This window comes from Panthera pardus, unplaced genomic scaffold (assembly GCF_024362965.1).
Source record: "Panthera pardus isolate Hobbes unplaced genomic scaffold, ASM2436296v1 HiC_scaffold_3, whole genome shotgun sequence".
Lineage (NCBI taxonomy): Eukaryota > Metazoa > Chordata > Mammalia > Carnivora > Felidae > Panthera > Panthera pardus.
The window spans coordinates 2,438,358-2,465,471 of NW_026526876.1; the positions used below are offsets into that span (position 1 = coordinate 2,438,358).

Genomic DNA, 27,114 nt, shown 5'->3' on the forward strand with positions numbered 1-27,114 from the left:
GAGCCACCCACGAGCCCCAAGGAGAGTTTTCATAAAGGCAGAAGTGAAATAGACACCCTTAATCTCTCAGCCTCAGGGCGACTAAGGTTGTGAGTGTGTGTGCCCAGGACTTCTTCCTTCTGGCTCCAATTTGGATTCCTAGAAAGTTGGATGATTTGGTATACCTTATGCTCTCCTGCAAGGAGTACATTGACTGCTCACGTATATTTTCACGCTTTTAAGATCTTTTAACTCCTTTTACCCCATAGTGGAATTAATCGGAGGATGTAGACAACAGAATTAAGTGTAGCAAGTGTTCCTATAAGAAGTCTCTTTTGGGTAGCAAGTGGCAAAAATTCAGTTCAGACTTCGGGTCTGTAACACGTGGAAATTTATCGGCTTATGAAACTGGGAAGATGAAGTCCACAGATGTAGTTTTCGCTTCAAGCCTTACTAGATACAAATAATCTTATCAAGACACGGTCTCCGAGGTCTGCCTTTCTCTGTATTAGCTGTCTTCTCAGCAAGTGGTTTCCCTCGGAGTGCCAACTGATTAGCCGGTGATCCCATGGGGAAAAGCATGTTCGAGGAGGGAGTGGGGGCCGCCTGGCTGGCCTAGTCAGTAGAGCATGTGACCCTTGATCTTGGGGTTGTGAGTTCGAACCCCACATTGGGTGTAGAGATTGGAAGGAAGGGAGGGAGGAAGGGAGGAAGGAAGGCAGGCAGGCAGGCAGGCGCGCAGGCAGGCATGCCTCCTAGTTCTAACAAAAGCTCCTGGGAGGGCTGAATGGTCAGGCATGAGTCACTTGGATGTTCCTGAATCAATCACAGTTCTTACGGCCAGGAGGGTTTGATACTCTGACTAGACAGGCACGGGTCACATGGAAACGTGAGGTGATAAAGAGGGGTTGTGGAGTGCATCACCCACAATAAAGGAACGTTCTTTTACAACAAAAAGAGGGGGGTTAGGAAAAGTATGGTGGGCAGGCAAACTAAAATTACCACAGTCGACTACATTTCCTGAGAGAAATAGCTTGTATGTACTCATGTCCTAGTCTTGTGTCCTGCAGGGGTGATTGTGCTGGCCCATAGCTCCTTGAATCAATGCATTTATCACATTTAAAAGCTGAAAGCGTTTATCACCCTGGGAGCGTGGTGAAAGAATTCCCAGTGTCTCTTTGGTTCCACACATATATCACCTTGTTCTGCGAAAGCATTTGGATGTGATTTTTAAGTGGGCCCAACAAAACGCCATCGATTTCTCCAGCTAATAAAGTGCTCAAGCGTTGGTAAAGGGTCAAGCTCTCGCGACTGTGCCGTTAGAATCATGAGAATAGATTCTTTTAAAGAAACCCTCACCTCTTATCCTCAGCAGAAGCAGCTCCGTACTTAGAGATGAATTGGCCTTAGATGCTACTGGTTCCTATTCTATTTTCATGGTGGAATTATGTTCTTTATTTGCATTTTTTTGGACCGTGGCAAGATTTGCATTTCGGCTTACCTAGTCCCTTACGTAAAGATTACTAGCTGAGAGTTTAAAAATGGCCACTCAGATATGATCAAAAAGATAGTCGGGTATACTCTGTGGTGAACTTTGAGCTAATTCAAACATTGCTCCACAATTCTAAATATTGACATTAGATGGTTGGCCTCCTATTCACCAGCAACTCTGTTAGCTATGGAGTTGGTTTAAAGACTTGGTGTGTGTTAAGAGACTATAGCTTTTCCCTGAATGTAAGAAGCCTGCTCACCTGCGATCTCCCCTTTAACCATGGTATCTCTCCCTCCCCTTTTTTTCCTTTCTTTTTTTCTTTTGTTTTTTGCCAAAACAAGGCAAGGGAGAAGTAGAGGAGAAGAGTTTGATGGTCATGTCAACTTTCTTCCTCCCCTACAAATCTCTATCAATAAGCTTCCATTTTTTTCAAGTTTATTGATTTTGAGGGAGAGGAGGGGAGTGGGCAGAGAGAGAGAGGGAGAGAGAGAATCCCAAGCGGGCTCCACACAGTCAGCACAGAGCCCGATGCGGGGCTCGATCCCACGAACCCAGAGATCATGACCTGAGCAGAGATCAAGAGTCAGATACTTAACCGAGCTACCCAGGCGCCCCTAAATAAGCCCCAATTTTTACAAGCTGTTGAGAAAGTCGCAAATGTGGACATTGCCAAGACACAGAGACTAGAGTATTTCACAGTGTGTCCTTCATCCATTCAATGAATGTTTATTGAATACCAACTCATGGCCATGGTCTACACTAGACGCTAATATTACCGCGAGCACAAAAGACAAAGTCCCTGACGTTTTAAGACATTCCAGGGGGGACAACAGACATAAACTAAAACAGGATAAGGGACAGGGAAGTATAGCCTGCTATTTTAAACATGGCGGTCAATGAAGGCTTCTTTAAGGAGGTAACTTTTTTTTTTTTAATTTTTTTTTAACGTTTTATTTTATTTTTGAGACAGAGAAAGACACAGCATGAACGGGGCAGGGGCAGAGAGAGAGGGAGACACAGAATCGGAAGCAGGCTCCAGGCTCTGAGCCATCAGCCCAGAGCCCGACGCGGGGCTCGAACTCACGGACCGCGAGATCGTGACCTGAGCTGAAGTCGGACGCTCAACTGACTGAGCCACCCAGGTGCCCCTAAGGAGGTAACTTTTAAGCAGAGATTAAATTAAGGGAGAAAGTTAGCTGAGCACTCCAGGCAAGGAAAACAGCAGGCCAGAAAAGCCCCGGGGTGGGGAAGTGGTTCGTGTTCCGTGGACAGTGAGGAATCCACTCCCATTAAATGAGAGAATCCTCCACAGCGAGGCTGGAGAAGAGGCCAGAAGCCAGAACATACAGGGATCGTAGAATGTAGCCGTGAGTTTGGATTTTACTCTAAATGTCACGGTAAGCCGTTAGAAAGTTTTGAGCAGGAAGTTAACACGGTCAAGATACCTTCTGAAAGGATCGTGAACCGCTCGGTGGAGAAAAGGCTGCATGTAGCCAAGTGTCTCAGTAAGGGTCTAGTCACGGAGAGGGAGAAAGCACTCCACTTATTTCAGGCAGAGGGAATTTTCAGGGGAACAGATTTTCATACACTCTGGGCCCCTGCAGTGCAGTATAAATGGGCAAATGTAGACACGAGAAATCACATCTATACCAAGAATCAAGAGTGGAAGCAGGGAACCCAGGAGGATGCTGGTGCTAAATACATGATGCAGGTGACATGATATGGCTTGGACTAGGGTAAAAGTGGTTGGAGTCAACATATTTTTGGAAGACAGGGTCAAAGAGGAGTCGAGAATGATTGCAAGGACTTTGGCCCCAGGAAACGGGATAAAGGGTGTACCATTTATGAGACAGGGAACACTAGAGGGGGATGTGCACTGTATTTGTTTGGTGGATGAGGGTAAATGAAAAGTTCTAATTAAAGTTGACTGAAAATGCCCTTTATACATTCATAGAGACGAACAGGATGTAGCTGAACGCAGCCATTCGGGTCTGGAGGAAAGGGTGGGACCAGAGATGGAATGAAAGCCTCTGATGACCACCCATGGGCTTAGAGGAGGAAGTTGGAACTCTGGAAAGGGAAGAAGTCCAAGGACTGGTTCAGCAAAAAAACCCAAAACAACAACAAAACAAAACAAAAACCCAGAGGGCTCAGCCAGGAAGGTGAAAAGAAAACCAGCAGAGTGCAGGGAGACGGAAAACAAGCCAAGCCAGGGTCTCCAGAAGATGGCCATGCTCGGTTGTGCCAGCCGTCGCTGAGCAGAACGAGACGGGACCTGAGGATTACACATTGGATTTGGCACCCAGCCGGTGGGGAGGCACACTGGGTGGCGTGGGTTCCCTCTCTGGGGAGATCGGCCGCAGAGGGGAACGGAAAAACGGGAAGGTGGCTGGCGGCTGATAAGCAGCCGAGGGACATTGCTCTTAGGGGATGGGCGATGATGACGTTTGCACAGCGCCGGCGAACTGGACGGCTGCACGGCCAGCAACTGCACGGCCAGCAATGGCACGGCCAGCAACGGCACGGCCAGCAAAGGCGTGGATGAGGTCCTGGCTTCCTGCCCTCCGGGGACGTTCGTCGGAGGGCCTTCTGCCAACCCGTCCTCGCAGCTCGCAGTCGGGGCAGCGAACAGCGAGGGCCGAGGACGAGGGTGCTGCGCCACCTCCCCCGGCGGCGGCCTCGGGGCCCAGAGCGCTAAGGCGGCGCGCGGGGTGCTGGCGCCCGCTCTCCACGGACGCCGAGAGGCCGGGCCCGGCATGGCGCGGCGCCGGGCTCCCCGCCCCGCCTCGGTCCGCTCGGCCACCTCTGAGAGCCACAAAATGGAGGCGGGAGGGAAAAGCGATGGCGAAAGCGCCGGGGCGCACGGGCCGCATTCCGCCGGCTGTCAGGGAGCTTCCTGCCCCGCGCCGGGCTCTCTCGGGCGCCCAGCCCCTCGCCCTCCGCGTCTCGGCCCACTTCCCGGCCACTCCCCGTCCCCTGTCTGAAGCCACCTCGCCAGCACCCGCACCCCGACGCCGCGCCCCTCCCCCGGCCCCCGGCGGCCGCAGCCCCCACCCCCGGGCTAGATCCCCGGAGCGGCGTCCGGCCCGCCGAGGTCACGTGGGGCGCGTCGGCCAATCGGCGCGCGGCGGCGGGTCCAGCCCAGCTCCGCCCGGCCGCTGTCGGGCAGTGGGACGCGGCGGGCGCGGAGAACGCGGCGGAGCGAGCGAGCCGGCGGGCGGGTGAGCGAGGTAGGGCTCCGGGCCGTCGCAGAGGGTCGCCGGGTGGGCGGGGAGGGGGACGGCGCCCGCCCGCAGCTGCATCCCTCCGGCCCGCCACGCCTCCGCGGCGCTGCCCGACCTCCTCTTTCCCCTTAGGACAAGGCCATGGACAGCAAGATCCAGCGGGTTCGCGACGCGTTCGCGTCCGGCCGGTCGCGCCCCCTGAGGTTCCGGCTGCAGCAGCTCGAGGCCCTGCGCAGGATGGTGCAGGAGCGCGAGAAGGACATCCTGGAGGCCATCGCCGCCGACCTGTGCAAGGTACGCGCCCCGCGGGCGGAGCCAGGACAGCCGTCCACCTCTGGGGAACCGCATTCCACCCGAGCTTTTGCTGCCTTTTTTTTTTTTTTTAATTTATTTTTGATTATGCAAGCACTGTGGGAGTATTGTCTCCAGCAGTCGTGATAAGGCAAATTTCCATGGACTTTCCCGATCTTCTTACCTTGCAGATAACAGAGAAATAAAGACACATGTGTCTTCTGGCCTCTGTTGCTCTTTTGTGAATTACCTTTTATATTTTTGCCTGTTTTTCTGTTGCATTTATGGTTCTTTGCTTTATTATTTGTACGAATCTTTTGTATAGTGTGGGTTTTGCTAATTTGTCAGCTTAGTACATTGTTTGTTTTTCCTCGGGTCTATTTGCTTGTGTCTTTTTACGATTTCTTTCGTAGACAGAGGTTTTTCGGCTGTCGTTGTTGCACTGAAATTTTCCTCCTTGACTTTGTGTTAGGCCAGTGTTCCTCAAACTCCGGTGTCTTGATGAGTCACTTGGGGATCTTGTTAAAATGTAAGTTATGGTTCAGCGCGTCTTGGAGGGCACCTGAGAGTCTAACAAGCTCCCCGGTGATACCATGCTTCCTGTTTGGGAACTACCCTTTTTTAAAATTTTACTGTTTTTTAATTGCAGTTTAGTTGGTATACAATATATTAGTTTGGGGTACAACACAGGTGCACAGTACAGCTTATTTCATTTAGCATAATATTCTCTAGGTCCATCCATATTGTCACAAATGGCAAGATTTCATGTGTGTTTTTTTTTTTTTTTTTTATGGCTGAGTAGCACTCCATAATAAATACATGTGTGTGTGTGTGTGTGTGTATGCCACATTTCCTTTATCCATTCATCTATCAGACACTTAGGTCACTTTCATGATGTGGCTGTTGTAACTAATGCTGTGAACACAGGCATGCGCAGATCTTTTTGAGTTCGTGTTTTCATTTTCTTCGGCCAAATACCCAGAAGTGGAATTCCTGGATTTTGTGGTATTTCTGTTTTTAATAGCAGACACACCCTAAGATTAGTTCATAAATCTCTGCCATGTTTGGCCCAGGCACTTTCCAGACTGCTACCTCTGTGCTGGGTCTCAGAGGGAGTGAGTTTGCATGCAGGCAGTGTAAGAGCTGAGTCCCCTGTAGCCCTGCGGTTGTTAACTAAGCCCGTCCCAGTTAAGTCCCGCTGATCTTTAAAGCCCGAGTTCTAGAGGCCCCTCTTGCTGGTGCAGGTTCCCAGGGCGAGGACACCTGATGTGCAGCTTGAAGCCCTCCCTTTTCAGGGAGGATCTCCATACCTGTGATATCCTTGCTGTTTGTGGGGCCCCGTGCCAGGGTGTGGGTTCCATCTGGACCGCATCTCTGCCCCTCCTACCCCTCTCCGTGTTGCTTTTTTCTTTAGGACTTTAGCTGTGGACGACGTGTCCTGTGGGTCCTTAGGTCATTCTCAGATAGTTACTGTATATGCACTTGTAGCCAGGGAGTGTCCATGGGAGGAGTTAGACCTCAGGATCCTCCTCTGCCATCTTCAACGGGAAGACCCGGAACCACTCTTTGAGTTGCAAGGTTTGGAGTAGCCTTTAGGGTGCAGATATATCAGTCTATATTTTCTAATACTGTTTTCATTTTGTTTTTGAAACATTTCAATTCATTTTGAATTCTAGGGGCAGCCAGACCACGCTCTGGCTCTGTGGGTCTCTCTCACTTCCCCCAAAGATCTTAACCCCCAAAGATTATTTTGAGGGGTAGTAACATCAGGAGTAGCAGTAACAACAGTAACTATATAAAATTTCCTTTCTCGGACTTTTGACAGAGAGAGGAGGCTGTGATAGCAAATGAACAAGGTGACATAATTAAGATTTCAAAAAGGATCAATCAGTCTTTCTGTAAGCATGAGATACTTACGTATGTATATACGTAAGAGTACTGAAGACATATACAGAAGTTCCTTGCCCTTGAGGGATTTCAATTTGGTAGACAGAACAAACACAGATACGATGTGAGTACGGTTCTAAATCAGTGTCCAAGGGTGTAATACCAAGATATACATCAGGAGCATAATTGGTTTATGAAGGTTGATCAAGGCAGGCTAATATTGATCATGGAAATGTTTCTGAATGAGACAGTGTTTAATCCTGACTTTAAAAGGCTTGGATCAGTAAAGCAGGATTTAAAGGGATTGAATATATTCGTGAGGGAGTTAGCAAATCCTCAGACCCTGAAGGTTACGAAAGGGATCTGAATGGCAAACCAGCTAGTCTGATAATGCCGTTTGTCACAGCAGGTGTATCTGGCCTAGCTCTTCACGGCCGGGTGTGTCGTGCTCGGGCAAGATTAACTGTGATCCTCTTATAACAGAGTGAACTCAATGCATACAGTCAGGAGGTCATTACCGTTCTTGGAGAACTTGATCTCGTGCTGGAGAATCTTCCTGAATGGGTCGCTGCTAAGCCAGCTAAGAAGAATCTGTTCACCATGCTGGATGAGGCCTACATTCACTCCGAGCCCCTGGGAGTCGTACTGATTATCGGAGCCTGGAACTACCCTTTCGTTCTCACCATTCAGCCTCTGATAGGAGCCATTGCGGCAGGTCTGGCGTCAGTTTCTCTCTTCATGACCTTGGGGATGGGCTCATCCTCTCACGTGGGTTGTAAATTAAGGATAGTGTCCAATTGAATACACGTGTTTGCCCTGGTGGTTTGCCTTTGTTTACACCAGCAGTGAACCGAGAATTAGAAGATATTATCACGTATTTCTTAGCAAGTTCCAAACAGTTTCTTAAAGTGAAATTACAACTCTCAAGGTGGGAGAGCAGGCAGGTCCCGTGAGGTGGAACGAGCCCTGGGCTGTTTGGGATTGGGTATTATTGGGTCTCTCTGGGCTGAGATGAGCCATATTGTACACAAAAGGATTTTATTATTTTTAAGACTTAAAAAATAAATTTTTTTTAAATGTTTATTTACTTTTGAGAGAGAGACAGACACAGAATGCGAGAGGTGGCAGGGCAGAGAGAGGGAGACAGAATCTGAAACAGGCTCCAGGCTCTGAGCTGTCAGCACAGAGCCTAATGTGGGGCTCGAACTCACGAACCATGAGATCATGACCTGAGCCAAAGTCGACGCTTAACTGACTGAGCCACCCAGGTGCCCTGAAGGAATTTTTTTTTTTTTAATTTTTTTTAAACATTTATTTATTTTTGAGACAGAGAGAGACAGAGCATGAACGGGGGAGGGCCAGAGAGAGAGGGAGACACAGAATCCGAAACAGGCTCCAGGCTCTGAGCTGTCAGCACAGAGCCCGACGCGGGGCTCGAACTCACGGACCGCGAGATGGTGACCTGAGCCAAAGTCGGCCGCCTAACCGACTGAGCCACCCAGGTGCCCCAGGAATTTTTTTTTTTTAAGTAATCTCTACACCCAACTTGGGGCTCAGGCTCACAACCCCAAGATCAAGAGTCGCACACTCTATCGACTGAGCCAGCCAGGCACCCTTTTGTTATTATTTTTTAAATGGGCTCCAGAGATTTGCATGGTGACTGTTTTTTGTTTTGTTTTGTTTTGTTTCGTTTCTTAATACCCGGAAAGTGAACCTGTGAGGTTCTAAAGTCGTGAGTTGACGGGCCCATGAGTTTGGAGTTAGCCATCCATATTCCAGTGGTTTCAGTTGCCGGCCGTGGCCTCGGATGAACCATCGGATTCAGTCTGATCAGTTTCCTCCTTCAGACGTGGGCCCCGGAAGTATTGCTGGCTTGAGTATACAGCAAATGCCAAGAGGTTGCTTTCTCACTTCAGCTGGATCCGGAGTGACAGCTTTAATTGATGAGGCCTGTTTGCCCAATAATTCCAAGGCAAACAGGAAAGTCTAGTCGTGAGAGGGGGAGGAAACGGAGAGAAGAGCTGAAGCAGTCGGGGAGGATGGTGGAGCCCGTGAAGGGAATGAGAACCAAGGAGTTTGCATCTGAGGAAGTCAGACAAGTTCTGATACTCACTGAGGAACAGCAGATTTGGAGGCCAACTGGAGCACCTAGCCTGGATCCCCCTCCCCGCCTCCCACGGGCACCGTTTTCGTAGGTATTAAGGTTACTCGGGTATTAAATGGCACTGTCCTGCTTTTTTTTGCCTTGTTTAGGAAACGCTGTCATTATCAAGCCTTCTGAACTATGTGAAAAAACAGCCACGATCTTGGCCCAACTCCTGCCACAGTATTTAGACCAGGTAACGTTGTCTTCACCCACCTTCAATGTGTCTGCTCGCGGAGGGGGGTGGGTTGCACATCGGATCTTCCTGCTGGCACGTGTCATGGATGCCTGTCGACGTGGAATCACTGTGGAGAGGAGCCCTCGTCCAGCTTCCACGGAAAGGCAGCTTCAAAATGTCAGAGCTGCAGGGCCACCTGGGTGGCTCAGTCTGTTAAGCCTTTGACTCTTGATTTCTGCTCAGGTCGATTTCGAGGTTCGTGGGTTCGAGCTCTGCACCAAGCTCTGTGCTGGGTGTGGAGGCTGCTTGGGATTCTCTCTCTCCCCCTCTCCCTCTCTCAAAATAAATACATCTAAACATTAAAAAAATTAAAAACATTTTTTTTGGTTAAAAATTATTTATTTAAGAAAAACATTTTAAAAAAATGTTTATTCATTTTTGAGAGACAGGGACAGAGCACCAGCAGGGGAGGGGCAGAGAGAGAGAGAGGGAGACACAGAATCCGAAGCAGGCTTAGAACCTGACTCCGGGCTCAAACTCAAGGGCTGTAGGATCACGACCTGAGCTGGAGTCGGACGCTTAACCAACTGAGCCACCCAGGCGCCCCACCACCTTTAAAAGGAAGAAAAGAATTATTTGTTTTGAGAGTAAGCCAGCACAGGCAGGGGGAGGGGCAGAGAGAGAGGGAGAGAGAGAATCCCAAGCAGGCTCTGTGCTGCCACTGCAGAGCCTGACGCAGGGCTCGAACTCACAAACCGTGAGATCGTGACCTGAGCTGAAATCAAGAGTCGGACGCTTAACCAACTGAGCCCCCCAGGCGCCCCCACAAGCCACCTTTCGTTTTAGGGCCGTATCTCAGAATCCTTTGAGTATGTGAGTCCGTGTTCCTTCCTTGCCGTCCGTTCTCTTGTCATTTCTCTCCCGGCTGCTGTTACGCCAGATACTCTCTTTCACAATAGCTCTTTTTTTTTTTATTTATTTATTTTAATTTTATTTATTTATTTTTTTTCAACTTTTTTTTTTAATTTATTTTTGGGACAGAGAGAGACAGAGCATGAACGGGGGAGGGGCAGAGAGAGAGGGAGACACAGAATCGGAAACAGGCTCCAGGCTCCGAGCCATCAGCCCAGAGCCCGACTCGGGGCTCGAACTCACAGACCGCGAGATCGTGACCTGGCTGAAGTCGGACGCTTAACCGACTGCGCCACCCAGGCGCCCCAATCACAATAGCTCTTAGTAACAGCACAGTGCACGTAAGGGCTCGGTCCAAAGCTGTGTGACTTCTCCCCGGTAACAAGTGAGGAAACTGAGGCCCAGAGATGTTCAGCAGGTTGCCCAGGGTCACACGAGCTAGTGAGTGACGGAGCCCAGGTTCGGTCCGGATCTGACTTCAAAAGCGAGTGCTCTCACCCGCCGCTGCTTCGCACGCCCCTCATTCAGCAGACCTTTACTTGGTTCCCGCCACGGGCTAAGCCCTGCACTGTTGGTCGGGCGAGAAGGTTCAGGTTAAGACATTCAGCCGGGACCCGTCCTGCGGTCTCTGACGGCAGACTCTTTCTCGTTGGCGTCTACCCTGCTGAGCTCAGGTGGAAAACAGTGGACTCTCTGGTCAGTTCCACCGCAGGCTGATGGTTCTCAGATGCCATCGGACTGTGTTCTCCACTTGTCCTCTGTCCGTTCCCTCGTCTGTCCTCACAGGGGGCGGTCTCCGAAGGCGACAGGTTTATGCTGAAGAAATTGCTCGTCCGAGGATAGGGTTAACGTACCCACACAAGCGCTTGCGTTTCTCCTTCTTGAAGGACCTGTATGTCGTTGTCAATGGTGGCGTGGAGGAAACCACAGAGCTGCTGAAGCAGCGATTTGACCACATCCTCTATACGGGAAGCACGGCGGTGGGAAAAATCGTCATGGAGGCCGCCGCCAAGCATCTGACCCCTGTGACTCTTGAACTAGGAGGGAAGAGTCCGTGTTACGTGGACAGAGACTGTGACCTGGACGTCGCCTGCAGGTGAGGCTGTCTGGTTCCCCGGGGGGTTCCCGACAACCTGACGGGCTGATGGTTCCTCTTGGCACTGAGACCCTGGGCCCCCCAGCTCTGAGAGACATCATGAGCCTACAGTGGTTGACGTCCTCAAGGGCACTGGGACTTGTTCCCAAGCTGACTCTGGTGCCACTGCCAGAAGAGCAGCGTTTCTGGACGTCGCGTGGTTGTCCTTAGGAGTTAGGAAAAAAGTTTTGTCTGGCTGTGGCAGGAGATTTAACTGTTTTGCTGGCAGATGATCCAGGAAGTAGATGAAGTCTCGCGTGTACCTAATAAAATCCTTCAATTCCCAAAAGAAAGGTTGTTGACTCTTTAACAAGTCCCTTTGTTGACAAACTCAGGATTACTCAGACTCCCATTTTAGTTTTAACAGAGTAACATCTTGCAGGGGCGCCTGGGTGGCTCAGTCGGTTAAGCGTCTAACTCTGGATTTTGCCTCAGGTCACGGTCTCACGGTCGTGGGATCGCGCCCCGTGCAGGGCTCTGCGCTGACAGCATAGAGCCTGCTTGGGATTCTTTCTCCCCCTCTGTCTCTGCCCTCTCTCCCACTTGGGCGTGTTCTCTCTCTCTCTCTCTCTCTCTCTAATAGAGAAAAAAGGAATACCATCTTGTCAGGCTGGGAACCAGAAAACAAAAGGTTGCAGATTCGCTCTGCTAAATCAGGTTCATCTACCAGGAAGCACCCAGACCTACAACAGACTGCGTGTTTGGGGTGGTGTGGCTCTTTTCTCCCCTTCAGAGATGGACGAGGACGGTTTGTAGGCAATCAGGCCGCGTCCAGGTTGGCTTTGTAAATAGAAGTCTCCTTGCCAGGACGTGAGGCCCCCAGTGAAGGTTTTGATCCGTGTCTGGGCACAGCTTTCCAAAGTGGGGAGGGGGCTCCACAGAGATGCGGGTGTCTTGGAGGCTGGCTGTTGTCCTGCCTGTACCGGAACATCTTGCCACCGCATTTAGAGCCACAACCAGAAGTGGAGTCTGTGTGGAACTCCTGTCATCCCTGATGTCCCGTTGGCTGAAGTGGGAGAAAAGGAGGGTGTGGGGGGGCTTTCTTTTCTGGAAGCAGGCCGTGGCGTCACTGCTCGTAAAGTGCGGTTTCCCATGAGCTGGCACGAGAATTCCCTTCCTCCGTAGAATGTTCTGTGTCAGTTGGAAAATGCATTCTAAGTTCCAACCAACTGATTTAGAGATGAGTTTTACAACATTTTCATTCTCTAAATTTTTGTTAATGTTAATTTATTTTTGAGAGAGAGACAGAGTGAGAGCAGGGGAGGGGCAGAGAGAGAGAGGGAGACGCAGAATCCGAAGCAGGCTCCAGGCTCCGAGCTGTCAGCACAGAGCCCGATGCGGGGCTCGAACTCACAAACCGCGAGATCATGACCTGAGCCGAAGTCAGATGCTCAACTGACTGAGCCACCCAGGCGCCCCAGCATTTTGATTCTTTATAAAGAGTATTAAGTAAATCTGTGAGTGCATGCTAGTTGCAAAATACTCAAACAATACAAAAGTGTGTCAAATGCATAGTAGGCTGGATTTTATGGATGTTCTGGTTTCCCCACCTCCCCCCAGGCGCATAGCGTGGGGGAAGTACATGAACTGTGGTCAGACCTGCATTGCTCCTGACTACGTTCTCTGCGAACCATCCCTCCAGAATCAAATTGTGCAGAAGATTAAGGAAACCGTGAAGGTTTGTGTTTTAACACATCTGATCTCATTGGTTCCGTTAAGATAATGGAGTCAAATCAGCTCTTTGCAGGCAGCACCCCTGTTTCCCCTCCCCCCCAGGAAAATTCCAGTAGCACATGTGGCTGCATTCATTTGTGGGCTTATGAAAAACGCCCCGTGCACCTTTCACAGAAGGGTCTGCTAGTAGCCAGGTTAAGTTGGCATTTAACCCACATCAACTGGCTAGTTTTGTTGACGAAACCACGGGTTAGCTGTGGCACATGCTTTGAAAAAAAGAGTAAATAACTGTGTTTCGTGGTTTTGAGAGAATGTTGCCAGTTCTTTGAAGTGCACCCAGAGGTCCTTCGGCATATTGGCCATTGCTGATTAAGGTTATCCGTTCTTGTGCGTGAGGGGGCGTAGGAAGACCAGTAGTTTAGAGGGGATAGTTTATCCAGTACCTGTTGGTAGAATACTCTTGACTTGGTTATCAGTCTTTCGGGGTGTTGAAACTCAAGCTCTCTGTAGAGGGAATCAGGGAATGCTGTATGGTAGTGATCTGAGCTAAGCATCAGAGAAATGCAGGATTTGGATTGGAAGCAAGGCTTGGGGTGACCGAGCTCACCCGTCGGAAGGGGTCGTTAAGCCCCCTGAGTGGAAGAAATTATTGGGACAGTCATTGTTCACTCAACAGATGCTAACTGAGCACTGGAAGGAAGGATCAGGAACACTGAAGGGTAACACACACGATCAGACAATGGAAAGCGTATATGCCGGGAAGTTTAGAAGAAGAATGGTGATCCAGGCACGAGGGGTGGAAGGTGTCGATGGGGGAATTGGATGTGAGAGCTAGGACTGGAGATGGGGCCAGACAAGGAGAACATGGAATGTGGGGCGGCAGCGTGGGGTTCAGGATACCTATGGCACAGAAAGCCCTTGGAGGTTGAAGACGTGCTTAGCTGAGGGTGGAAATGAACTCGGTTTCAGAGGAATAAGAAAGATCTCCCCTCTGCCTGCCTTGCGGGCTTTGTATTCTTAAGCGGTTCGTAACTGAGGTTCACCAGGGAGCCGTTTAATTAACGAAAAGTTTCTGCTCCTCACCTTGCAAAGACTGTGACTCAGTTGGTCTGGGGTCTCGTCGACGTGACCCTCGGGTACAGCCAGCATTGACAGCATCATTGGTGGCTCCGGAGTTGGGGCACAGGAACTGGCACCAGCAGGCTGCCACCCAGGCTTGAGGGCATTTGGTTGGAGGGTGGGTGAACGCTTGTTGTGATTGGAGAGCACATCGAGAGCGTTCACAAAGCCTCGAAGTGATGTGGCAATTCAGTAATTTTGTGTTTGTTTTACGTAATTGGTGCCAGTCATATGATTTCGTTTTCCTGGCACCTGTGACTGCTGGCAATACCAGTCCAGAGAAGATATAAAATAGTGCAGTAGCAGAAAGTTCAGCAAACTTTTTTCCGTAAAGGGCTAAATAGTAAATATTTTAGGCTTTGCAGCAGGCCACGGGTTTCTGTTACAATAAGCAGGAGGAGGGCGGCCACAGTCGCATTGTAAACGAATGGGTGGCCCTGACTCAGAGCCAGACCTCCCCCTACACCCACATTCATCCCCCAGGACAGCCCCCCGGGGGTCTGCGAGGGATCACCATGAAGCCCCAAAACTATGGAGAGTCCTAGGTCTGTGCACGTGTCCTTGACCTGCCAGAAAGCTTAGGCACTATTACTTGAGGGAGGAGGGTGAGGATATCAGATCAGGCCCCCCAGATCAGTTTTGGGGGCATGAGCGGGTTTTATAGTTATTAAGGAAATTGACACATGGGTCTTTTGTGGCAATTAAATGCTGTTGTTTTCAATAGGAATTTTATGGAGAAAATATAAAAGAATCCCCTGATTACGAAAGGATCATCAATCTTCGCCATTTTAAGAGGATACAGAGTTTGCTTGAAGGACAAAAGATAGCCTTTGGTGGCGAGACCGACGAGGCCACACGCTATATAGGTAATGGAAATTCACCTTTTGCTGTGGGGATGTGCAGTTTGATGGTTTTTATTGACGCTCTTTACCCATACTAAATAAGCCCTTAGATACATAACGTTTAATCAAAGATTATAGACTGTGGTCTGGTATACTGCTTCCTAACCCATTTCAAGAGGGTTTTACGTCTTTATAAATAACACCACCTGTGATGCACTGGCTTTTTGCCTCTACACGTTTCATCTGTTTTTTTGTTGGTTTGTTTTCCTCCTACAACCTGTAACCTAACAACCCTGAGAAGCAAAATAGAACTCCGTGTGATTATTTCTGGATTCTGGCTGGGAAAACAACAGCACAAAGAAGGAAATCACTTAACTGCAATTTTACAAGTAACCAGTCACGGTTCGCTTCCAGAAATAATGTGTTGAATTGCTTTCTTTTGGCTAAGATCAAGTGCAGAAATAATGTGTTGATCTGTTGTGCTGGACCTTATTACTTGTGTACTCTGTTTTTGTGTTCTTTTATTCTTTGCCATGAATATGTCTTGTTGAATTTTATTTTTAATTTATTTTTAATGTTTATTTTTGAGAAATTCAGAGCACAAGTGGGGGAGGGGCAGAGACAGAGGGAGACACGGAATCCGAAGCAGGCTCCCGTCTCTGAGCTGTCAGCGCAGAGCCCGATGCAGGACTCGAACTCATGAACTGCGAGATCGTGACCTGCGCTGAAGTCGGACGCTTAACCGACTGAGCCACCCAGGCAGCCCATTGCTATCGAATTTTAAACATGTTGCTCTAAAATAACATAAGATGTTGGGGATTACGGAGATACTTACTTGGCAAAAAAAAAAAAAAGCTGCCCCAAATAGCTTTACTTATCCCTTCTTAGTAGGTCGGATGCTGCACGTCACCAGAAAACCCTAAAACCTTAAAGGACTTAAAACAATAAGGAAAAGTACATTCTCTGGTCATGAGCCATCCCAAGGCACTTCTGGCCTGTTCATTTGGTGGCCCAGTAATGGCCTCAAAACCCCCAATTCTTTCGTCTTTCTGTTCTCCCATCAGCCATTGCTTTTGCCCACTCCCAGGCCAATCAGTGGCAGGAGGAAAGGTCTATTGTGATTCGCTCAACCAGTTAGGAACCACCCCCTGACCTGGCGTCAGGGTCACCTTACCTGAGCACATGGGTATGTGGAGAGTATAGATACCCAAACCGAAACGGTTCTCTGAGCCCGGGCAGCAGCGGGCAGTGGATTTGGGGTAGCCGCATAGGTCCCCCCGGAAGGTGCTGGCAGCAGCCATCTTCTGCCGCATCGCCAGGGTATCCTGGCAGGAAATTAGGGGGAAGCGAAGAGAGCAAGCTTGTCATTGTCGAGTGTCTTCCCTTTTCATTGGTGACCCAGCTTGTTTACAGCGTCTTTTGGAGCACTGCTCGTTGGGGACTGACCTCGTGTGGACGCCCGGACACTCTGCAAAGCTTCGTCAGCATCCATGTTGCCCTCCCTCCTTGCGTCCCTTCCCCACAGCGGATAGAACACTGAACTAAGGGAGCCTTGGCCATTTTAAATACATTCTCCTAACCTCTCTAACGGAGTTGAAATAAGGTCAACGAGATCATATGTGTGAAAGCACTTGAATTAAGAAGCGGTGTTGATTTGATCCACAGAGGGGCTGTCTACACTCCCAAAAAGACCTGTCCACAGAAAGGTGGAAACATAACCTCCTGGTACATAGGAATATGGCTATGAACAGGGTTAAGTATGAATATACTCAGGTGTGTGGATCTTTCTCTCGGTTTGCATGGGGATCCCCTGATGCACACGCTCGGAGACACATGCACGGTTCATCCACATGCGTCCTCGGGACTCTTTCCTCAATAGCTAATACTTGGGCAGGAATGGGAAGGGGATGGATAGGTGACCCAGCGAAACAGAGGATGAGAGTTTGGCATTCCTGTCTTCTACTTTAGGATTTCATTTTGCTTATTTCTTTTCTCAGCACCAACGATCCTTACCGACGTCGATCCCGAAACCAAGGTGATGCAGGAAGAAATTTTCGGACCAATTCTTCCAATAGTGCCTGTGCGGAATGCCGATGAAGCCATAAAGTTCATAAACAACCGTGAAAAGCCTCTGGCCTTCTACATCTTTTCTCACAACGAGAAGGTAAACTTTGCGGAGAACGGCTCCCTGGCAGAAGCCGCCACCGCAGGCCGTGTCCCTTCTTTGCCACAAAGCAACGACGGTTTCCAGCAGAGTTCCACCAAGTGAGGCTGTAGTCGCAGCTTGCCGTCTTGGGTAATGAGGCTCTGGGGTTGTTGCTGTAACCTTTCCTATACTCTCTGGGGTTCAGCAGGAGTCTTCAGGGTTGTGTCACAAGTTCTTTGACTCGCAAACATCTCCCCTGGAATTGGAAGACTTGCGTGTTCTGCCGTTAACCCACAGCGCTTTCCTGTGTAAGAGCTTTGTCTCTCACCCCGATGGCATTTGCAGCCACTGAAGTGGGCCATGTGGCACCACGATCTCTGGCGCGGCCGTGGAAATGGTTGCAAAACCTCACACTTCCGTCTTTCCAGCGGTATCCCTTTGTTGTTTGAGCGATGCAACCATACCAGCCCAGGGAGCGCGTCATACTGTAGCCAGGGCAGGCACTGGGCAGCCGCTTTGCTGCGGGGCCTGTTCGTTTGCATCGGAAGGGGACTGGCTCTTGCAGAGGGACAGTGGCTTCAAGGTGGGCAAGTAGGTTCGAGCCCTCTGGAGAAGAGGGAAATCTAGAAAGGGGAGATGGGGATCGGTCAAGGTCTGAGGAGTTCACAGACCACACGTTTTCAGGAGAGCCTCTCATGGCAGCTTCTAGAGCCTACTTACTGTGCCGCGGAGATGAAGCTTTGTGAAGTGAGATCAGATGCATGGGGCTCAATACAAAATGGGTTATTGACGACGGTCATGACGTTTTAAAGGACCGTAGGTAACGTGGATAGGAACCTTGAAGCAGAAAGTCTGCCGGTCAGGGTGCAGGTCAGTGAGGTGCTCTTCCCACAATGGGATTGTGCTGACCACAGGCCATTGTGACATTCATTCTAGAACTCTCAAGCGCTTGTTGGTGAGTTTCACCTAGGCAGCGAGGCGAAATTTCCCAGTCAGGTGTCATCATGCCTGTTCTGGTCTCAGGCCAACCATTTCTTCAAAACTAGAATGTCAGCTCTTTGCAGTTCCCAAAAACTGAACAGCATCTATTAATTGTATGCCATGATTTAGAACAGAGATAGGGAAATCTTACCAATGTTTAACAACCAGATATGTAGTCTGAACGGTCCTTTCTTTTTTTTCATTTTTTAAAAAAAAAAATATTTATTTTTTTAATTTAATTTAATTTAATTTTTTTAATTTTTTAATTTTTTAATTTTTTATTTTTTTCAATATATGAAATTTATTGTCAAATTGGTTTCCATACAACACCCAGTGCTCATCCCAAAAGGTGCCGTCCCCAATACCCATCACCCACCCTCCCCTCCCTCCCACCCCCCATCAACCCTCAGTTTGTTCTCAGTTTTTAAGAGTCTCTTATGCTTTGGCTCTCTCCCACTCTAACCTCTTTTTTTTTTTTTTTTCCCTTCCCCTCCCCCATGGGTTTCTGTTAAGTTTCTCAGGATCCACATAAGAGTGAAACCATATGGTATCTGTCTTTCTCTGTATGGCTTATTTCACTTAGCATCACACTCTCCAGTTCCATCCACGTTGCTACAAAAGGCCATATTTCATTCTTTCTCATTGCCACGTAGTACCCCGTTGTGTATATTAACCACAATTTCTTTATCCATTCATCAGTTGATGGACATTTAGGCTCTTTCCACAATTTGGCTATTGTTGAGAGTGCTGCTCTAAACATTGGGGTACAAGTGCCCCTATGCATCAGTACTCCTGTATCCCTTGGGGAAATTCCTAGCAGTGCTATTGCTGGGTCATAGGGTAGGTCTATTTTTAATTTTCTGAGGAACCTCCACACTGCTTTCTAGAGCGGCTGCACCAATTTGCATTCCCACCAACGGTGCAAGAGGGTTCCCGTTTCTCCACATCCTCTCCAGCATCTATAGTCTCCTGATTTGTTCATTTTGGCCACTCTGACTGGCGTGAGGTGATATCTGAGTGTGGTTTTGATTTGTATTTCCCTGATAAGGAGCGACGTTGAACATCTTTTCATGTGCCTGTTGGCCATCCGGATGTCTTTAAATTTATTTATTTTTGAAGGGAGGGGAGGGACAGGGAGAGGGAGACAGGATCCAAAGCAGGCTCCGCGCTGTGAGCACAGAGCCCGACGCAGGGCCCGAACCCACGAACCGTGAGATCGCGACCCAGGCCGAAATTAAGAGTCGGCCGCTTAACCAGCTGAGCCCCCCGGGCGCCCCCGCACTGTCCCTTCTAAACGAAGACTTTTGTGGCTACATTGGGTAGTCCTGCTCTGGGCCGTGATGGAGTGAGCAGGACTGGTTCAGTGCCGCCTCCCTCGAAGGACGAGACGTGCATCTAAGAAGTTAAGATACTGATGACACGTTTGCTAAATTGAACAGCCCGTTAAGTTGTTTACATCTTCGGGAACGTTTGGCACAGTGTCCCAAACCCGAGTAGTCGTGCCAGCGTGTGAAGTCAGCAAGTGCAGGTCCCCCAGATGCTGCTGACCCGGAGCCTTTGTTCTGTTCCGCAGCTCATCAGACGGATGATTGACAGCACGTCCAGCGGTGGCGTCACGGCCAACGACGTCGTCATGCACTTCATGCTCAGTTCTTTACCCTTTGGAGGAGTGGGTGAGTGTTCCTCTCTGCCCTCCGTGGCGTAGACGGCAAATCGCATCATCTGCCCCGGCGGTCTGGGGTCCCCGCTCGACGGTGTTCTCCCGGGGGACGCCACCCTGCCAGGCCCCCTGCCGAGGGGTGACTGTGTGTCCTGTCACCCACTTTCCACCCTTAGCACTCACCACAGTCTGGAACTGTTCTGCTCCTTTTGTTGACTTACTTGTATGTTGGTTCTTACTCAGTTATTGTCCTTTCCCTAGACTTAGGGGATTTTTTTTTGGCCGGAAGTCAGGTCTCAAATTAATTGATAAGGTTCCCCTGTCTTTTTTTTTTTTTTTAATGTTTATTTAAATTAAAAAAAAATTTTTAGTGTTTTTATTTATTTTTGAGAGAGAGAGACAGAGTGTGAATGGGGGAGGGGCAGAGGGAGAGGGAGACACAGAATCCAAAGCAGGCTCCGGGCTCCGAGCTGTCAGCACAGAGCCCGACGCGGGGCTCGAACTCCTGGATGGCGACATCATGACCTGAGCCCAAGTCGGACGCTTAACCGACTGAGCCATCCAGGCGCCCCTCCATCTGTCTTTTTCAAGATGAGGTCGTGAATGACAGGTTCAGAATGCCAAGGGCAGGCAGCATTCTGGGGTCTCTGATGTCCGTTTGCTGTCTGCTCAGGGTGGCATTAAGTAGTCCTCAGTCCCCACCTGCACTGCTCCCCAAGCCCCTGGTGTGGGGACTAGCCTGTCCTCAAATTGTCTCGTGATTTGAGAAGAGCACGAGATGTCCTGTGTTCTAGAGAAGACGGGCAGGAAGTATTCTCAGTGAAGCTCCGTGGACACATGCCCTTTGGGCTGCGACCCGCCTGCCTCTTTGATGCCAGAGATGACGGCTCAACTCTGTATCTTTCCTTCAGGAGCTAGGTGGTAGGCCTCTCTAATAGGTCATCGAAGAATCACAAATAACGAGCGCATCGGAGGAACTCTCGTAATAAAAAGCAGACAACAAAAGCTGCCGTCTCGAAAGCTCTGCTGTGTTCTGTCCCTCTGTAAGAGCAGAAGTGAAGTCGTCCCTGGGAATGAAATGGCTCATTTTAGCCGGACTACCTGTTCCCAGTCGAGGCCGGCTCCTCCCGTGGCCTGCTTCCGCCGCGGGCCACGTGTCCCTTCCTAGGAGGCGAAGGAATCGGCAGTACCCAGCGCAGGGCCGGCGTACGCGAGGGGCGAGTGGGCAGAGGGCGGGTCAGGGGTCCGGGCTGGCGCGAGTGGTGGCTTGGACTTGGGTGGTTGGGGAAGGGGGCTGAGTTGATCCGGGGAGTCGGGCAACAGGATTTGCCTGATGGATTGAGTATGTCGTAGTGGGGAGGTGGTGAAGGAAAGGAAGGGTAGCCTGGAGGACCGGGGCTGCCGTGATTCGAGTTTTACTGCCCAGATTCTTAGAGGATTTACTCCGACTCCAGTCTCCCGTTCCTCAGGGCCCCACGGGGTCCCGGTTCCCACCGAAGACTCTCATTGTTCCACCCGGAGTCACTGATGCCTCCCGAGTGCAAGTCGAGTGACGTCTGTTCAGTCCCAACTTGACTTGACTAGGTGGCATTCAGTGTCATTGATCGTACCCTCTTCTTTACAACGAAACAAACTCTTTCTCCTGTTAAATACAAAAGGAATACAGGCTTCGCTTGTTTTTTTTTTTTAATTTTTAAATTTTTAATTTCTTTTAAAGTTTATTTATTTTTGAGAGAGAGACAGAGTGAGAGGAGGAGGGGGGCAGAGAGAGAGGGAGGGAGAGAGAATCCCAAGGAGGCTCCACATTGTCAGCACGGAGCCCCTTGTGGGGCTTGAACTCACGAACCGCAAGATCATGTCCCGATCCCCAGGAATATAGGCTTCTTAAGAAAAGAGAGAAGACCCCAAAGAATAAATACTTAGATTTTCCATACCCCACTATTTAGAGATAACCTTTGGGGCGCCTGGGTGGCTCAGTGGGTTAAGCGTCCGACTCTTAGTTTCAGCTCGGGTCTTGATCTCACAGTTTCATGAGTTCAAGTCCCACATCCAGCTCTGCACTTGCCTCACAGATCCTGCTTGGGATTCTCTCTCTCTCTCTGCCCCTCCCCCACTCGTACCCCCACAAGCGCAATCTCTCTTTCTCTCAAAACAAACTTAAAAAAAAAATAGTGTTTATGCCTGTATGTTTATGCCCATTCTGTAGTGTTTTATTTGTTTTGGCCCTTTTCCCCTTAAAACCTGTATTACTTTTAGAATTGGGAGAAAAAAGCATTTCACTTTACAAGCCTTTGTAACACAGCAGTTACACTCTTAGACCTCTTCCCTAAGGAAATAATGAGAAACTGCACAAAAATACATCAGAATCATCCCACAAAAAGTGTGGAATCCTGAGACCCTAAGGCGGCATTCGTAGGCTGGAACAGCGTGCAGTTACTAAACTTGTGACGCACAAGCATACCGATGTGAGAAAATGTCACACGGTGTTGTCACAAACCGCGAGATCATGACCTGAGCTGAAACTCAGAATCAGATGCTGAACCGACTGAGCCCCCCAGGCGCCCCCCAGGCACAAACACTATTAACATATTGACAGTTTCGAGTTTTCCTTAAAAATGCATCTCGTTTGACGTATATTGCCAGATTTCTCCGCACCTTTGGTTGCCCCTAAATGACATCCCAGCAGCCTGTAAAGTACCAGTAAAATGCTTCGTGGCCCCATTCGTCTGTGCCTTATACCCTCGTGGCATACGTATGTAGCTGCCACGTAGCACCCACGATAAGGACGTGAAAACTGTCACAGGGCATGGCTTTTTAAGAAGGCAGAGGTTGGGGCGCCTGGGTGGCTCGGTCGGTTAAGCGTCCGACTTCGGCCCAGGTCATGATCTCACGGTCCGTGGGTTCGAGCCCCGCGTCGGGCTCTGTGCTGACGGCTCAGAGCCCGGAGCCTGTTTCCGATTCTGTGTCTCCCTCTCTCTGACCCTCCCCCGTTCATGCTCTGTCTCTCTCTGTCTCAAAAATAAATCAACGTTAAAAAAAAAAAAGAAGGCAGAGGTTTATACTTGCATATTAGCTCTCACCCGGCAGCGGGAACCCTGTCATCCTGCCTTTGTTACTTTGTCGCATCTTTGAGGACATTAGTGGGTGGATAAGGGCTGTGGGTACATAGAGCCACATGGAACAGAAGGAAGAGAGGACACAGTGCCGAGGAGTCCAGCCGACCTGGACTGAGCGTTCTGGCTTTGCACTCCCCACCTTGGGCAGGTTACCTGAGCGGCCAAGCTCCCTTTCCCTGCCTGGAACTGGGGGCGATGGTGACTTTGTACAGTGGGGTTGTGGCGGGAGCGAACACAGTGTGGTCTTTGGTATCAGTGACAGCCACTGCCGGAGAGCGGCAGGTCCTGGCTCGACTCCTGGGAAGCGTCCTGTTTTGTCTTGTTGTTAATGTTTATTTTGTTTTGAGAGAGAGAGCGTGAGGGGGGTCGGAACAGAGAGAGGGGGACAGAGGGAGAACCCCAAGTGGGCTCTGTACCATCAGCACAGAGCCCGACGCCGGGCTCGATCCCACGAACCGCGACATCATAACCTGAGCCGGAACCGAGTCGGACGCTCAACCGGCTGAGCCACCCAGGCGCCCCGGAAAGCGGCCTGTCTGACAGGGAGGTTCACCTTGCTGGGGGTCCTGGGGGCGCTGGGAGCAATTTCCCGGAAGAGCCACTCACGCTGAGAAGCGAGAGGGGGGCGTCCCCGGCGGCAGGAGCTTTGTGGCTTTCTTGTGGCTTGTGTCACCTCCAGCGGAGCCTGTTTTGCCTTCCTCTCTTTCAGGTTCCAGTGGGATGGGCGCTTACCACGGCAAACATAGTTTTGATACTTTCTCGCATCAACGTCCCTGCTTACTGAAAACTTTAAAGAGGGAAGGTCCTAACAAGCTCAGGTACCCTCCCAACAGCCAGTCAAAGGTGGATTGGGCCAAATTTTTCCTCCTGAAACGCTTCAACAAAGGAAAGCTCGGTCTCCTGTTACTTGCTTTCCTGGGCATCGTGGCGGCTGTGCTTGTCAAGGTAAGTCCCCACCTCTCTGGTCCCACGTGGCTGCCGGATGCGCGTCTTCTGTCCAGGAGTTCCTCTGATTGTAGAAATCCGACTCCGTCTCTTAAATTAACCTCGAGTCTGGGACAGGGTCCGCGAACTCGCAGCCTGCCGGCCCGTCTTGCCAGAAGAACAGCCACAACCCCTCACTGACTCGTTGTAGCGAGAGTTGAGTCCTTAGGACAGGTGGCCGTGTGGCTCGCAGAACCTAAACGATTCCAGAAGTGTGCCGACCTCTGGTTTAAGAGTGTAAGGCCCCGTGGGGGCGCCTGGGTGGCTCAGTCGGTTGAGTGTCTGACTTCGGCCTGGGTCACGATCTCGCAGTTCGTGAGTTTGAGCCCCGCATCAGGCTCTGTGCTGACAGCTCAGAGCCTGGAGCCTGTTTCTGATTCTGTCTCTCTGTCTCTCTGTCTCTGCCCCTCCCCTGCTCGTGCTCTGCCTCTCTCAAAGATAAATTAATAATAATAATAAAAAGAAAAAGTTTAAGGCCCCGTAAAACTTGTCACACTCTGAGCTGTTCAGCCCTCTGATCCTTCTGCCTCCCTCCCGTATGTCCGTGTCAGTCGTGTTCTCGAGTGTGCCTGGGGTCAGCAGGCCGTGGAGACGAAGGAGAGAATTGCACGGCGGGCAATAGCAGTGGTAGGACAACTTTGGCGAGGGAGGCGTGGGATGTGTTTCCTCCAAAGTTAACTCTGCCACGTACGTTCTGTCTTTGGCGATTAGTTATCGTAGACACGGGCTCACCGCCCGGCCCTCCTGAGAGCTGGCGTCCCGAGGCGGTCTGCATATCCTTGGGCTGAGGGAACAGAGCCAGGATTTTGGAGGTTAAGGTGGAGTAGGGCAGGGCGACCGTGTCCCTGGAGCCCTCGGCCAGCCAGCTGACGAGATGCGTTGAAAATAGCGGCAACACTCGTGGTCAGCAGCCTCGGAAAAGAGGCGAGATTCGAGCGCTGAATGAAGATGGCTTGTTCACGTCTGTGTTCTTGTTTCAAGGTCAAAAAGGGGGTTGGCTTGTCTTAAGCGAGCATCACAGCTTTGGTGGAACTGGAAATACCAGTTGCATTTGAACTCGTTTGGGTTTTCTCAGAAACACCAAGCTGTGCTGAGGAGAAAGGCCCTGTTGATTTTTCTGGCAGTTCAGACTCTGTCGTCCAGTAAGCAGTGATGGGAGCCGCAGGACTCGGGACCCAGCTCTGTCTGCTAAGAGTGAGGTGGGAACCGCTTGTTTTCTGTCTCTGTAAAGTGGGCCGGGCGGGGGTGTGTTTTCTTTTAGTGGTTTCTGTATAGCTAGAGGCTTAGGGGTTATCGAACCAGCGTTTCACCTCTCTGTCTTCAGACCTTTTGGAGCCTGGCCCAGCATCCCAGGGCATCAAAACTTACCCATACCGTTGAAAGGGCGGGGGTGGTTTGCGGGGATCTTAAAAAACGTGTGGAGGCGGAGGTAACGTGGCCCTGCTGGGTCTAGACGAAGCATGCGTCGTTTCTAGAAGAGGAGTCACGTGAGCTCCTCCCCCCTCCTCCCCGTCTACTCAGCCCTCCCAGAGGACGTGCCCACTGACCAGCTCAGATCTGTAAGAAGCACACGGACACAGTGAACGCTCTGTTTTATAATTTGAGGCCTGTCTTCTAAAACTCTCCGAGTCCCGTTTGGTTCTGCGTTGTTTCGGTGTTTAACAAGAAGTTTGGCTTTAGAATTCATGGTGGCAGACTGAGCGAATCAAAACATTGCAGCTGGGAGGCTTTCTGTTCCTGCCTCCGCATCGTCCTGAGGTCCCAGGTGTGCTCGGCTCTCTGGCCCTTACCTGCCTGTCATCTCCGATCCCAGGACATCAGTCCCCAGCCTGACACACACCTTCTTCCCGGGGATGGAACTTCGTAGCGCCGTGGCAAATTCGGAGGCTGACTGTGCTCCCCCTCTAACCCAGGAAGGTTCCCACTGCCGCAGGATGCTGGGCCAGGCAGGCGGGGGCAGGCCGGGTAGCCCGCGTGACCTCCCAAAAGGGTGTGGCGGGCAAGCCTCTCTCTGATAAGATCTCGAGAGGCAGCAGTGTGTAAAAACATGGAACCTGGTAACAAGAAAATGTGGCTTTAATTCCTGGTTCTGAGATCAGCAGATTTCTGACTCTGAGCAAGGCCTTTTCTGAGCCCGCCTTGGGGCCTCGCTTGGCTTGCTCGTCTCTAGGACAAGGGCAGCCTACGGCGATCTTCCAGGGCGCTCCTCGGTTCCCATTACCGTCAGCTGCCGTGTTCGTGGTCCACACCACTTTGGATTCAGTGTGAGACCGCTCAGGATCTGGCTTTCTTTCCCTCTTTGCTGCTTCTCTCTGAGCCTCTCTGTCCTCTTTCTCAAATCACCTCTTATTTTAAGTAAGTGATTCTAAGCTCAAATTGTGCTTTTGTTTGAGGAGTCTTTATTCCAACTGCAGTCATTTTTTTCTGAAACGGCTTTTCTGCACTTGGTGATTCTGTTACATGCTTGGATGATTTCATTGACTCTCTTTACCACAGTGAGGATGGTCTTGGAACATTTTTAAATGGGAAATTGAAAGTAGTGATTATTAGTCTAAAGGGAACAGGTCAGTCTCAGAGTGGAAAGGAGTGTTCCGAAAACATTTAAAAGATGTGTGTGTGTGTGTCTACACGTCTACACAAAGTAAAGTTCCTATAAAGCTTAAGCCACCAAACGCCTTGCAGGAGGTATGGGTGTTAAAACGTTGAAAAGCATAGAAGGTTTAAAATTGATAGATGTCATTAGGCCCTTGAAAATGAAATATGACAAACTCTTGAGACGGCTGCCGGAACTCCTTTGGGCTCAGTCGGTATGGATTCTATTCACTACTACTTTGGACTTTAGAAACAAAAGTGTTGATCCATTTTCAGACTTCACGTAGAGACTTCAGCTCCCCATGCACAACAGGAGGATAGTAAATGAGTATTTTCCACTCCTGTGTCAACCCTGCTGTTGTCTCGCTGATAACAGACAACACTGCCTCCGTCGCCACCTTGTTACTGTCGCTTTGCAGGGAAGGCCCTAATCTTTTATCAGCCCAGACTGCACTTACCTTCTTAGGGACACAGGGACCTTTTGTATACGGCACATTCAAGCATCTCTTAAAATAGCAGGCATTTGATAGAGTCCCGATACTGAGTTCGTGTTCCAGGGCCGGTTGCGTGGGGGTTTTAAACCAGCAGCAGAGTAACCTGGCTTCCTTTCTCCTCTCTCTAGGCGGGATACTACTGAAGAAAGATCCTGTTCAACCTCCTAGTTGCCTGTACTGAATTATTCCTCTCTTAAATAGTTAACGAACCAGTCATTTTGAAATCCTGCCAAAAATAGGAAGGAAATATGCAAATGCACCCTAA

The 27,114-nt window shown here is 50.1% G+C and overlaps 1 protein-coding gene across 3 annotated transcripts; it reads left to right on the plus strand.

Annotated features, from left to right (window-relative positions):
- The first annotated feature begins 4,586 nt into the window (after positions 1–4,586).
- Positions 4,587–27,114, plus strand: ALDH3A2 (aldehyde dehydrogenase 3 family member A2). Of its 3 annotated transcripts, none has more exons than XM_019413322.2 (12): positions 4,587–4,701; positions 4,828–4,989; positions 7,357–7,588; positions 9,127–9,212; positions 10,994–11,202; positions 12,802–12,919; positions 14,759–14,900; positions 16,874–17,040; positions 19,577–19,676; positions 23,489–23,724; positions 24,839–24,962; positions 26,978–27,114. In XM_019413322.2, the coding sequence occupies exons 2-11, from the start codon at positions 4,837–4,839 to the stop codon at positions 24,914–24,916; spliced, it is 1,521 nt and encodes a 506-aa protein (XP_019268867.1). In that variant the 5' UTR covers positions 4,587–4,701; positions 4,828–4,836; the 3' UTR covers positions 24,917–24,962; positions 26,978–27,114. The 3 variants fall into 3 exon arrangements, with proteins under 3 accessions (XP_019268867.1, XP_019268869.1, XP_019268868.1); XM_019413323.2 differs by having other exon boundaries at positions 4,617–4,692; XM_019413324.2 differs by lacking the exon at positions 24,839–24,962 and having other exon boundaries at positions 4,589–4,701.